This window comes from Procambarus clarkii, chromosome 16 (genome assembly GCF_040958095.1).
Source record: "Procambarus clarkii isolate CNS0578487 chromosome 16, FALCON_Pclarkii_2.0, whole genome shotgun sequence".
NCBI classification, from domain to species: Eukaryota; Metazoa; Arthropoda; class Malacostraca; order Decapoda; family Cambaridae; genus Procambarus; species Procambarus clarkii.
The window spans coordinates 35,257,243-35,271,564 of record NC_091165.1 but is presented as its reverse complement, the minus strand read 5'-3'; the positions used below and the strand labels follow the sequence as shown (position 1 = coordinate 35,271,564).

Here is a 14,322-nt window from a genome sequence, read left to right as displayed (position 1 = left end):
CACTCCTGGGCTGACTGTGTCTTCTCTGCCCCTACCACACGCCTGAGCTGACCGTGTCTTCTCTGCCCCTACCACATGCCTGAGCTGACCATGTCTTCTCTGTCCCTATCACACTCCTGAGCTGACCGTGTCTTCTCTGCCCCTACCACATGCCTGAGCTGACCGTGTCTTCTCTGCCCCTACCACATGCCTGAGCTGACCGAGTCTTCTCTTCCTTTACTATACGCTTGAGCTGACCGTGTCTTCTCTGCTCCTCCCACAGCCTGCCACCACACCAGCTCTCCTCGGCTGCGCTGCTGCCCGACACTCCTGACGTGGACCCATGTCTGGCCGGGCTAGATCTCGGTGCTGATATGCTCAGGGCCCGTCAGCCTCCCCCGTCTGTGTGGGACTGTCTGGTCTCCTGCCACAACCGCCTCGGTCAGCGCCTCGCCAGGAAGAGGGTAAGTAACACACACACACACACACACACATAGAAGATTTTTGGACCTGTAAATTGTAGACCTCATCCTGGAAACATTCTTGTATCAACATGTTAAACAAGCTACGAGGATGAGGGAAGGGGACGTTCCCTCCATGCTAGATTTGATATTTACCAGGAAGGAGGAAGAAATATTTGACATTCAGTACCTTCCTCCCTTGGGTAAAAGTGACCATGTCTTTTTGGGAATAAAGTATGCAATGCGTTATAATCTGGAAGACAATAAGAAGGTTGATGCAATTGAAAAACCTGACTTTAGGAGAGGACATTATGGCAACCTTAGAATTTTTTTTAGTGAGTATAATTGGACAGACTTGTTGCCAGGCAAGGAAGTGAATGAGATGTATGTCAAGTTTTGTGAAATATATGATAACGGCACAACAAAATTTATACCAAGACAGAGATGCAGAACTAGGAAACAGGATTGGTTCAATAGAAATTGCGAGAGGACTAGAGACCAAAAGACACAAAAATGGAATCAATACAGGAAGAGGCCAAACGCCCAAACATACCAGTGATACAAAGATGCGAGAAACAACTACACGGCAGTGAGGAGAGAGGCAGAAAGAAATTTTGAAAAAGGGATTGCAGACAAATGTAAAACAGAACCAGGTCTATTTTATAAATTCATAAACAACAAATTGCAGGTAAAGGATAATATTCAGAGGTAAAAATGGGAAATAGATTCACGGAAAATGAAAAAGAAATGTGTGAAACATTAAACGAAAAGTTCCAAAGTGTGTTTGTACAAAATGAAATCTTCAGGGAACCAGATACAATAAGAATTCCAGAGAGCAACATAGAGCACATAGAGGTGTTTAGAGACGAAGTGGAAAAAATGCTCAAGGAGCTAAATAAGAACAAAGCAGTTGGTCCAGATGGAGTTTCACCATGGGTTCTGAGGGAATGTGCATCTAAGCTCAGCATTCCACTTCAACTGATTTTTCAGGCATCCCTGTTTACAGGAGTTGTAGCTGATGTGTGGAAAAAGGCTAACATAGTTCCAATCTACAAAAGTGGAAGCAGGGAAGATCCCCTTAATTATAGACCTGTATCATTGACAAGTGTAATAGTCAAAATATTGGAAAAAATAATTAAAACTAAATGGGTAGAACACCTGGAGAGAAATGATATAATATCAGACAGATAGTATGTTTTTCGATCTGGAAGATCCTGTGTATCGAATTTACTCAGTTTCTATGATCGAGCAACAGAGATATTACAGGAAAGAGATGGTTGGGTTGACTGCATCTATCTGGACCTAAAAAAGGCTTTCGACAGAGTTCCACATAAGAGGTTGTTCTGGAAACTGGAAAATATTGGAGGGGTGACAGGTAAGCTTCTAACATGGATGAAAAATTTTCTGACTGATAGAAAAATGCAGGCAATGATCAGAGGCAATGTATCGGACTGGAGTAATGTCACAAGTGGAGTACCACAGGGTTCAGTTCTTGCACCAGTGATGTTTATTGTCTACATAAATGATCTACCAGTTGGTATACAGAATTATATGAACATGTTTGCTGATGATGCTAAGATAATAAGAAGGACAAGAAACTTAGATGATTGTCATGCCTTTCAAGATGACCTGTACAAAATGCGTATATGGAGCACCACTTGGCAAATGGAATTTAATGTTAATAAATGCCATGTTATGGAATGTGGAATAGGAGAAAACAGACCCCACACAACCTATATATTATGGGAGAAATCTTTAAAGAATTCTGATAAAGAAAGAGATATAGGGGTGGTTCTAGATAGAAAACTATCACCTGAGGACCACATAAAGAATATTGTGCGAGGAGCCTATGCCACGCTTTCTAACTTCAGAATTGCTTTTAAATACATGGATGGCGATATACTAAAGAAATTGTTCACGACTTTTGTTAGGCCAAAGCTAGAATGTGCAGGGGTTGTGTGGTGCCCATATTTTAAGAAGGACATCAACTGGAAAAGGTGCAAAGACATGCTACTAAGTGGCTCCCAGAACTGAAGGGCAAGAGCTACGAGGAGAGATTAGAGGCATTAAATATGCCAAAACTAGAAGACAGAAGAAAAAGAGGTCATATGATCACTACATACAAAATAGTAACAGGAATTGATAAAATCGATAAGGAAGATTTCCTGAGACCTGGCACTTTAAGAACAAGAGGTCATAGATATAAACTAGCTAAACACAGATGCAGAAGAAATATAAGAAAATTCACTTTCGCAAACAGTTTTTTTTTTTTATTATTATTATTTTCTACCACAGACGTGGCCACACATTTACAATGCTAACCAGCATATATACATTTTCTTCTGTCCTCCATGGACAGGGTTAGAGATGTGTTAAACATATAGTTCAAGGGTTTATTTGGTAGACGAGTGGAACAAGTTAGGTGAGAAGGTGGTGGAGGCGAAGACCGTCAGTAATCAGTAACCCAAAATCCTCTGAGACCCTGCAAACCACCTCACAGATCCTCTCACCCTTCCCTCTCAGATCCTCTCTTCCACCCTCTCAACAGCTTCCCACACCAGCAGAATGCTCGCCAAGAAAGGGACATGAAAATGAACAGAAGAAAGTGAGCTTCAAGGCGATGTACACTAACATAGATGGGATTTCAAATAAAACAAGTGAACTTGGAGAATGGGCACTAGAAGAAAACCCAGACATAATAGCACTCACAGAAACAAAGCTAACGAAAATCATAACAAACGCAGTTTCCACAGGGCTACTATGTAGTGAGGAAAGAGAGAGAAGGGAGAGAAGGAGGTGGTGTAGCTTTGCTACTAAGAGAAGGTTGGAGTTTTGAAGAGATGGTAATTCAGAACTGTAAAGGTTTCAGTGACTACATATCAGGCACCATAGCAACTGGAGGACAGAAAATTATAATAGTAGTCATATATAACCCCCCACCAAATGACAGAAGACCCAGACAGGCATAATATGATAGAAACAACTTGGCCACCATCAATATACTAGAGAGAGCAGCTTCTGTGGCTAGCAGGAACGGATCCAGACTTCTAATCATGGGAGACTTCAACCATGGGAAGATAGATTGGGGGAACAGAGACCCACATGGAGGCCCAGACACATGGAGAGCTAAGCTGCTGGATGTGGCAACAAGAAACTTTCTAAGCCAACACGTCAAGGGACCGACAAGAATGAGAGGAGGGGATGAACCAGCCTTGCTTGATCTGATATTTACCCTAAATGAGTCGGATATAAGGGAAGTTAAGTTGGAAGCCCCATTGGGAATGAGTGATCATAGTGCATTGAAATTTGAGTACCTGGTTGAGCTGGGAATTATCACCCCCAAAAAAGAACTGGGAACCAAAGGGCTGGCATACCGAAAGGGAAACTATGAGGAAAGGAATAAATTCCTATGGGATATACATTGGGACACAGAACTCGAAACCAAGTCCGTACAAGACATGATGGACTATGTCACCCAAAAATGTCAGGAGGCTGTAAGCAGGTTTGTCCCAGGCCGACAGGAAAAAACAGAGAAGCAAAGGAAGAATCCGTGGTTTAATAGGGAATGAATGAAAGCAAAGGAGCTGAACAAAAGGGCATGGAGGAACTTCCGTAATAACAGAACACCAGAAAGTAGAGAGAGATACCAGAGAACCAGGAACAAGTATGTTAGTGTGAGAAGAGCAGCTGAGAAAAGGTATGAAAATGATATAGCTAATAAAGCCAAGACCGAACCAAAGCTACTACACAGTCACATCAGGAGGAAGACAACAGTGAAGGAACAGGTGATGAAACTTAGGGTGGGCTAGGACAGGTACACAGAGAATGACAAAGAGGTGTGTGAAGAACTTAACAAAAGGTTCCAGGAGGTCTTTATAGAACAGGGAGATGTCACGGCGCTAGAAGAGGTGGCAGCAAACCAGGTGACCTTGGATAGGTTCGAAATTACAAGAGATGAGGTCAAGAAGCACCTATTGGAGCTGGATGTGAGAAAAGCTGTTGGGCCGAATGGAATCTCGCCATGGGTATTGAAAGAGTGTGCAGGAGCACTTTGCTTACCACTCTCCATAGTGTATAGTAAGTCACTGGAAACGGTGGACCTACCAGAAATATAGAAGACTGCTAATGTAGTACCAATATACAAAAAGGGTGACAGACAAGAGGCACTGAACTACAGGCCAGTGTCCTTAACTTGTATACCATGCAAGGTGATGGAGAAGATTGTGAGAAAAAACCTAGTAACACATCTGGAGAGAAGAGACTTCGTGACAACCCATCAACATGGGTTCAGGGAGGGTAAATCTTGCCTTACAGGCTTAATAGAATTCTACGATCAGGTGACAAAGATTAAACAAGAAAGAGAAGGGTGGGCGGACTGCATTTTTTTGGACTGTCGGAAAGCCTTTTACACAGTACCCCATAAAAGGTTGATGCATAAGCTGGAGAAACAGGCAGAAGTAACTGGTAGGGCGCTCCAGTGGATAAGGGAGTCCCTAAACAATAGGAAGCAGAGAATTACAGTGAGGGGTGAGACCTCAGACTGGCGTGAAGTCACCAGTGGAGTCCCACAGGGCTCTGTACTTGGACCTATACTGTTTCTGATACACGTAAATGATCTCCCAGAGGGTATAGACTCATTCCTCTCAATGTTTGCTGACGACGCCAAAATTATGAGAAGGATTAAGACAGAGGAGGACAGCTTGAGGCTTCAAGAAGACCTAGACAAGCTGAAGGAATGGTCAAACAAATGGTTGTTAGAGTTTAACCCAAGCAAATGTAATGTAATGAAGATAGGTGTAGGGAGCAGGAGGCCAGATACAAGGTACGATCTGGGAGATGAAATACTTCAAGAGTCAGAGAAAGAAAAAGACTTTGGGGTTGATATCATGCCAGACCTGTCTCCGGCAGCCCATACCAAGAGGATAACATCAGCGGCATATGCCAGGCTGGCCAACATAAGAACGGCATTCAGAAACTTGTGTAAGGAATCATTCAGAACTTTGTATACCACATATGTCAGGCCAATCCTGGAGTATGCAGCCCCAGCATGGAGTCCATATCTAGTCAAGGATAAGACCAAACTGGAAAAGTTTCAAAGGTTTGCCACCAGACTAGTACCCGAGCTGAGAGGTATGAGCTACGAGGAGAGACTACGGGAATTAAACCTCACTTTGCTTGAAGACAGAAGAGTTAGGGGGGACATGATCACCACATTCAAGATTCTCAAGGGAATTGATAGGGTAGATAAAGACAGTCTATTTAACACAAGGGGCACACGCACTAGGGGACACAGGTGGAAACTGAGTGCCCAAATGAGCCACAGATGTTAGAAAGAACTTTTTTAGTGTCAGAGTGGTTGACAAATAGAATGCATTAGGAAGTGATGTGGTGGAGGCTGAGTCCATACACAGTTTCAAGTGTAGATATGATAGAGCCCAATAGGCTCAGGAACCTGTACATTAGTTTATTGACCGTTTAGAGGCCGGACCAAAGAGCCAGAGCTCAACCCCCGCAAGCACAACTCGGTAAGTACACACGCAAGCCCGCACACAACACACAGGGACAGGAGAGAATGGTGGATACTACCTTTGATTGGCTCAACCAGACATTAGGGGGATTCGGCAGAGACCTGCAGGCAGTGCAAATAGGATTCAACAGAGGCCTGTAAGAAATGAAAATGGGATTCAGCAGAGACCTGCAGGAAATGCAAGCATTAATACAAAGCCAAAGGAGTGAGTTGGAGGAAGCCAGAGAGGAGATAAAGAGACTCAGGGAAAATCAGAATTTAAACCACCACAGGGTATGCAACCTCCTGGAAACAGAGTACGAAGCTGATGGCAGGCTCCTTGCAAGGGAACTCTCTTTTGCAGAAGTACTGCAAAACAGCCCAAGTGCCAAGGCCGCCTTAGAGACAGCGGCTATGAAAGCGGCTACCTCACAGGAAGCTGCAAAATGCACTGAACAAATGCTGGAAAGGAAAAGAACCATTATAGTTGTAGGAGTACAGGAACCAGAGGGATCCAATCGGGACGGGTGGAGAAGGAGGGACCAAGCAACTATGACAGAGATCTTGAAGGGACTGGATTTAGAGGAGGCAAATGGTAACATAGAGAAGGTTTTCAGGCTGGGCATCTACAAGAAGGAAAGGAAACGATTGATAAAGGTAGTGCTCACGAACGAGGCAACAAAGGAGAAAATCCTATCCAGGAAGAGCAGTCTTATGAGGTTAGCAGGATATGAGGACATTTTTCTGCAAAGGGACATGACGAGGGAAGAGAGAAGGAAGGCTACAGAAACAAGGAGGAGACGCAGAGAAAGGGGTGGGGATATGGGAGCCACAGGACTCAGCTCAGTATCTCCAGGAACCTCAGAGGGGAGTGGGAATCCCTCCACCAGCAGGCCAGCACCCCCAAGGAGGATGGTAACAGAAGCTTCCCACCAACCAACCCCTCAGTTATTCCCCACCAATCACCTGCACCTCCCCAGACAGTTAAGTCCCTCTTCAGACCATGCCCCCCATGTTCCCTGACCCCAGACCCCCATGTTCCCCCCCCCATGCCCCTGTCCTTCCCCAACCCCTACCCCAGGTCCTCACTGTTCCTGCACCCCCTGCCCTTCCAAGTTCCCCAACACGAACTCTCATTCCTACCCCATCCCCTCCCTCCCGGTCCCCCACCTCCCCTCCCACCCCAACCCCTGACCTCCCTGCCAACCCACCCCAGTCTCTCCTGCATACCCCAACCCGTGACCTCCCACCACATGCCCTCCAGCTCCCCCATCCCATGCCCCAATTAACCCCCAACCCCAGACCCCCTCAGCAGCACCAAGTCAGACCCCACTAGCCCCCTGTACCAGATCCTCCCAGCCCCCTCACACTGCAGACCCCCCAGGTCCTCCATCCTAGGCCCTCCCACCCCAGGCATCCTTGCCCCCCAACTCCAGTGGAATCAACAGAAACTGAGAGTGGACAGAAGAGTCAACTTCAAGGTCATGTACTCGAACATAGATGGGATTACAAACAAAGCTAGTGAACTTAGGGAAAGAACATAAGTAAACCCAAATGTAATTGGACTCGCAGAAACAAAACTCTCAGGAATTATAATGAATGCGGTGTTTCCCCAGGACTACACTGTAATATGGAAAGAGAGGGGAGGAAGGGAAGGAGGCGGAGTGGCTCTACTGATGAGAAAGGAATGAAGTTTTGAGGAGATGGTTATTCCGGACTGTGAAGGGTTCAGAGACTTCATCACAGGCACCATGACGATGGGAGGACCAAAAGTAGTAGTAGCAGTGATATATAACCCACCACCAAATGAAACAAGACACAGGCAAGAGTATAACAGAAACAACATGGCAGTTAATATTATCATTGAGAGAGCAGCCGCTGCTGCCTGTAGAAATTGATCCCATCTGCTCATCACGGGGGACTTTAATCACGGAAGGATAGAAGGGGAAAACAGGGAACCACATGGAGGTGAGGAAACATGGAGAGCAAAGCTGTTGGAGGTGGCGACTAGAAACTTTTTAAGTCAGCATGTCAAGGTTCCCACGAGAATGAGAGGCAATGATGAACCAGCAAGACTCGACCTAGTATTCACTCTGAACGATTCAGACATAAGTGAAATCGGTCTTGAAGCCCCCGTGGGTATGAGTAATCACAGTGTACTGTTGTTTGAGTATCCGGTCGAAGAAGGGTTAATGTACTCAAGGAAGGGACCAGAAAGCAAGAGGCAGGCATTCTGGAAGGGAGACTATGAGGAGATGAGAAAATTCCTAACTGAAATAGCTTGGGAAACAGAGCTCAGAGGAAGGACGGTACAAGACATGATGGACTACATCACACAGAAGTGTAAGGAGGCAACAGACAAGTTCGTCCCAGTCCAAAAGGAAAAAAAGGAAATGGAGATGAGAAACCCATGGTTTAGTCAGAGTTGTAAGCTAGCAAAGCAACTAAGTAAAAGGTCGTGGAGAAACTATAGAAACAACAGAACCCTAGAGAGCAGAGGAAGATACCAGAGCGCCAGGAATGAATACGTCAGGGTGAGAAGAGAGGTAGAAAGACAATATGAAAATAACATAGCGAGCAAGGCAAAGACTCAACCCAAACTGCTATATATCCACTTCAGGAGGAAAACAACAGTGAAGGAACAGGTAATGAAACTGAGGATAGGGGCAGAAAGATTCACTACAAACGACAAGGAAGTGTGAGAGGAACGCAATAAGAAATTCCAGGAGGTTTTCACCTCAGAGCAAGACGTCCCAAAGATAAGAGTGGGAATATCAAACCAGATACCACTAGAGGAGTTTGTGTTTACCAGTGGGGAGGTGAGGAAACATCTGCTAGATTTGGACGTGACAAAGGCTATAGGCCCAGATGGAATCTCACCACGGATTCTAAAGAAAGAAGCAGAAGCTCTGTGCCTGCCACTCTCTATGGTGTATAACAAATCACAAGTAACAGGTGAACTGCCAAAAATTTGGAAGACGGCCAATGTAGTCCCAATATACAAGAAGGGTGATAGGCAGGAGGCACTGAACTACAGGCCAGTGTCCCTAACTTGCCTTCCATGCAAGATGATGGAGAAGATTGTGCGAAAAAATAATAATGTTTCACATCTTTCTTACAAAACCTTCGTGATTTAGGTGTTGGAACCCCACAAAATGATAATCTGCCATTAAAACATGCATGTTTTTCTCTAGGGCCCAAGACAGTGTAGATAGCTCTCCTATCTTAATTGCCTTAATCATAAAACTCTTGGACTCTGCTCCGAACATTTCATCTCTACTGACTTCATGGAGAGCGATCCATTACTTTCTTTAGGTTGGGCATGAGGGGACTGACCCCTTATTACCATCACTCACCAGTCACCCAGCACCCACCAGTCACCCAGCACCCACCAGTCACCCAGCACCCACCAGTCACCCAGCACCCACCAGTCACCCAGCACCCACCAGTCACCCAGCACCCACCAGTCACCAGCACCCACCAGTCACCCAGCACCCAACAGTCACCAGCACCCACCAGTCACCCAGCACCCACCAGTCACCCAGCACCCACCAGTCACCCAGCACCCACCAGTCACCCAGCACCCACCAGTCACCCAGCACCCACCAGTCACCACCACCCACCAGTCACCCAGCACCCACCAGTCACCCAGCACCCACCAGTCACCCAGCACCCACCAGTCACCACCACCCACCAGTCACCCAGCACCCACCAGTCACCAGCACCCACCAGTCACCACCACCCACCAGTCACCCAGCACCCACCAGTCACCAGCACCCACCAGTCACCCAGCACCCACCAGTCACCCAGCACCCACCAGTCACCCAGCACCCACCAGTCACCCAGCACCCACCAGTCACCCAGCACCCACCAGTCACCCAGCACCCACCAGTCACCAGCACCCACCAGTCACCCAGCACCCAACAGTCACCAGCACCCACCAGTCACCCAGCACCCACCAGTCACCCAGCACCCACCAGTCACCCAGCACCCACCAGTCACCCAGCACCCACCAGTCACCACCACCCACCAGTCACCCAGCACCCACCAGTCACCCAGCACCCACCAGTCACCCAGCACCCACCAGTCACCACCACCCACCAGTCACCCAGCACCCACCAGTCACCAGCACCCACCAGTCACCACCACCCACCAGTCACCCAGCACCCACCAGTCACCAGCACCCACCAGTCACCCAGCACCCACCAGTCACCCAGCACCCACCAGTCACCCAGCACCCACCAGTCACCCAGCACCCACCAGTCACCAGCACCCACCAGTCACCCAGCACCCACCAGTCACCCAGCACCCACCAGTCACCCAGCACCCACCAGTCACCCAGCACCCACCAGTCACCCAGCACCCACCAGTCACCAGCACCCACCAGTCACCCAGCACCCACCAGTCACCCAGCACCCACCAGTCACCCAGCACCCACCAGTCACCCAGCACCCACCAGACACCAGCACCCACCAGTCACCCAGCACCCACCAGTCACCCAGCACCCACCAGTCACCAGCACCCACCAGTCACCCAGCACCCATCAGTCACCAGCACCCACCAGTCACCCAGCACCCACCAGTCACCAGCACCCACCAGTCACCCAGCACCCACCAGTCACCCAGCACCCACCACTCACCCAGCACCCACCAGTCACCCAGCACCCATCAGTCACCAGCACCCACCAGTCACCAGCACCCACCAGTCACCAGCACCCACCAGTCACCCAGCACCCACCAGTCACCCAGCACCCACCAGTCACCCAGCACCCACCAGCCACCCGCACCCACCAGTCACCAGCACCCACCAGTCACCAGCACCCACCAGTCACCCAGCACCCACCAGTCACCCAGCACCCACCAGACACCAGCACCCACCAGTCACCCAGCACCCACCAGTCACCCAGCACCCACCAGTCACCAGCACCCACCAGTCACCCAGCACCCACCAGTCACCAGCACCCACCAGTCACCAGCACCCACCAGTCACCAGCACCCACCAGTCACCCAGCACCCACCAGTCACCCAGCACCCACCAGTCACCAGCACCCACCAGTCACCCAGCACCCACCAGTCACCAGCACCCACCAGTCACCAGCACCCACCAGTCACCAGCACCCAACAGTCACCAGCACCCACCAGTCACCCAGCACCCACCAGTCACCAGCACCCACCAGTCACCAGCACCCAACAGTCACCAGCACCCAACAGTCACCAGCACCCAACAGACACCAGCACCCACCAGTCACCAGCACCAAACAGTCACCAGCACCCACCAGTCTCCAGCACCCACCAGTCACCAGCACCCACCAGTCACCAGCACCCACCAGTCACCCGCACCCACCAGTCTCCAGCACCCACCAGTCTCCAGCACCCACCAGTCACCAGCACCCACCAGTCACCAGTACCCACCAGTCACCAGCACCCACCAGTCACCAGCACCCAACAGTCACCAGCACCCAACAGTCACCAGCACCCAACAGTCACCAGCACCCACCAGTCTCCAGCACCCACCAGTCACCAGCATCCACCAGTCACCAGTACCCACCAGTCGCCAGCACCCACCAGTCACCAGCACCCAACAGTCACCAGCACCCACCAGTCACCAGCACCCAACAGTCACCAGCACCCAACAGTCACCAGCACCCAACAGTCACCAGCACCCACCAGTCACCAGCACCCAACAGTCACCAGCACCCACCAGTCACCAGCACCCACCAGTCACCAGCACCCAACAGTCACCAGCACCCACCAGTCACCAGCACCCAACAGTCACCAGCACCCACCAGTCACCAGCACCCAACAGTCACCAGCACCCACCAGTCACCAGCACCCACCAGTCACCAGCACCCACCAGTCACCAGCACCCACCAGTCACCAGCACCCACCAGTCACCCAGCACCCACCAGTCACCCAGCACACACCAGTCACCTGCACCCAACAGTCACCAGCACCCACCAGTCACCAGCACCCACCAGTCACCAGCACCCAACAGTCACCAGCACCCACCAGTCACCAGCACCCAACAGTCACCAGCACCCAACAGTCACCCGCACCCACCAGTCTCCAGCACCCACCAGTCACCAGCACCCACCAGTCACCAGCACCCACCAGTCACCAGTACCCACCAGTCACCAGCACCCACCAGTCACCAGCACCCACCAGTCACCAGCACCCACCAGTCACCAGCACCCAACAGTCACCAGCACCCACCAGTCACCAGCACCCAACAGTCACCAGCACCCACCAGTCACCAGTACCCACCAGTCACCAGCACCCACCAGTCACCAGCACCCACCAGTCACCAGCACCCACCAGTCACCAGCACCCAACAGTCACCAGCACCCACCAGTCACCAGCACCCACCAGTCACCAGCACCCACCAGTCACCCGCACCCACCAGTCTCCAGCACCCACCAGTCACCAGCACCCACCAGTCACCAGTACCCACCAGTCACTAGCACCCACCAGTCACCAGCACCCAACAGTCACCAGCACCCAACAGTCACCAGCACCCAACAGTCACCAGCACCCACCAGTCTCCCGCACCCACCAGTCACCAGCACCCACCAGTCACCAGCACCCACCAGTCACCAGCACCCACCAGTCACCAGCACCCACCAGTCACCACCACCCACCAGTCACCACCACCCACCAGTCACCTGCACCCACCAGTCACCACCACCCACCAGTCACCAGCACCCACCAGTCACCAGCACCCAGCAGTCACCCGCACCCACCAGTCACCCAGCACCCACCAGTCACCAGCACCCACCAGTCACCAGCACCCACCAGTCACCCAGCACCCACCAGACACCAGCACCCACCAGTCACCAGCACCCACCAGTCACCAGCACCCACCAGTCACCCAGCACCCACCAGTCACCAGCACCCACCAGTCACCCAGCACCCACCAGTCACCAGCACCCACCAGACACCAGCACCCACCAGTCACCCAGCACCCACCAGTCACCAGCACCCACCAGTCTCCAGCACCCACCAGTCTCCAGCACCCACCAGTCACCCAGCACCCACCAGTCACCAGCACCCACCAGTCACCAGCACCCACCAGTCTCCAGCACCCACCAGTCACCAGCACCCACCAGTCACCAGCACCCACCAGTCACCAGCACCCACCAGACACCAGCACCCACCAGTCACCAGCACCCACCAGTCACCCGCACCCACCAGTCACCAGCACCCACCAGTCTCCAGCACCCACCAGTCACCAGCACCCACCAGTCACCAGCACCCACCAGTCACCAGCACCCACCAGTCACCAGCACCCACCAGTCACCACCACCCACCAGTCACCACCACCCACCAGTCACCACCACCCACCAGTCACCTGCACCCACCAGTCACCAGCACCCACCAGTCACCAGCACCCACCAGTCACCAGCACCCACCAGTCACCCGCACCCACCAGTCACCCAGCACCCACCAGTCACCAGCACCCACCAGTCACCAGCACCCACCAGTCACCCAGCACCCACCAGACACCAGCACCCACCAGTCACCAGCACCCACCAGTCACCAGCACCCACCAGTCACCCAGCACCCACCAGTCACCAGCACCCACCAGTCTCCAGCACCCACCAGTCACCCAGCACCCACCAGTCACCAGCACCCACCAGACACCAGCACCCACCAGTCACCCAGTACCCACCAGTCACCAGCACCCACCAGTCTCCAGCACCCACCAGTCTCCAGCACCCACCAGTCACCCAGCACCCACCAGTCACCAGCACCCACCAGTCACCAGCACCCACCAGTCTCCAGCACCCACCAGTCACCCAGCACCCACCAGTCACCAGCACCCACCAGTCACCAGCACCCACCAGTCACCAGCACCCACCAGTCACCAGCACCCACCAGTCACCAGCACCCACCTGTCACCCGCACCCACCAGTCACCAGCACCCACCAGTCACCAGCACCCACCAGTCACCAGCACCCACCAGTCACCAGCACCCACCAGTCACCAGCACCCACCAGTCACCAGCACCCACCAGTCACCCAGCACCCACCAGTCACCAGCACCCACCAGTCACCAGCACCCACCAGTCACCAGCACCCACCAGTCACCAGCACCCACCAGTCACCCAGCACCCACCAGTCACCAGCACCCAACAGTCACCAGCACCCAACAGTCACCAGCACCCAACAGTCTCCAGCACCCAACAGTCTCCAGCACCCAACAGTCTCCAGCACCCACCAGTCACCAGCACCCACCAGTCACCCAGCACCCACCAGTCACCAGCACCCACCAGTCACCCAGCACCCACCAGTCACCAGCACCCACCAGTCTCCAGCACCCAACAGTCACCAGCACCCAACAGTCACCAGCACCCACCAGTCTCCAGCACCCACCAGTC

The 14,322-nt window shown here is 51.9% G+C and overlaps 1 protein-coding gene across 1 annotated transcript in view; it reads left to right on the top strand.

The window, feature by feature from the left end:
* Positions 1-239: 239 nt before the first annotated feature.
* Positions 240-14,322, top strand: part of LOC123760171 (43 kDa receptor-associated protein of the synapse) — a gene marked incomplete at its 5' end in the record, with an annotated part of 183,238 nt that continues 169,155 nt past the window's right edge. Inside the window, one exon of the mRNA XM_069325620.1 lies at positions 240-443. Coding sequence (XP_069181721.1) covers positions 240-443 — 204 coding nt within the window. The remainder of the gene's footprint in view (positions 444-14,322) is intronic.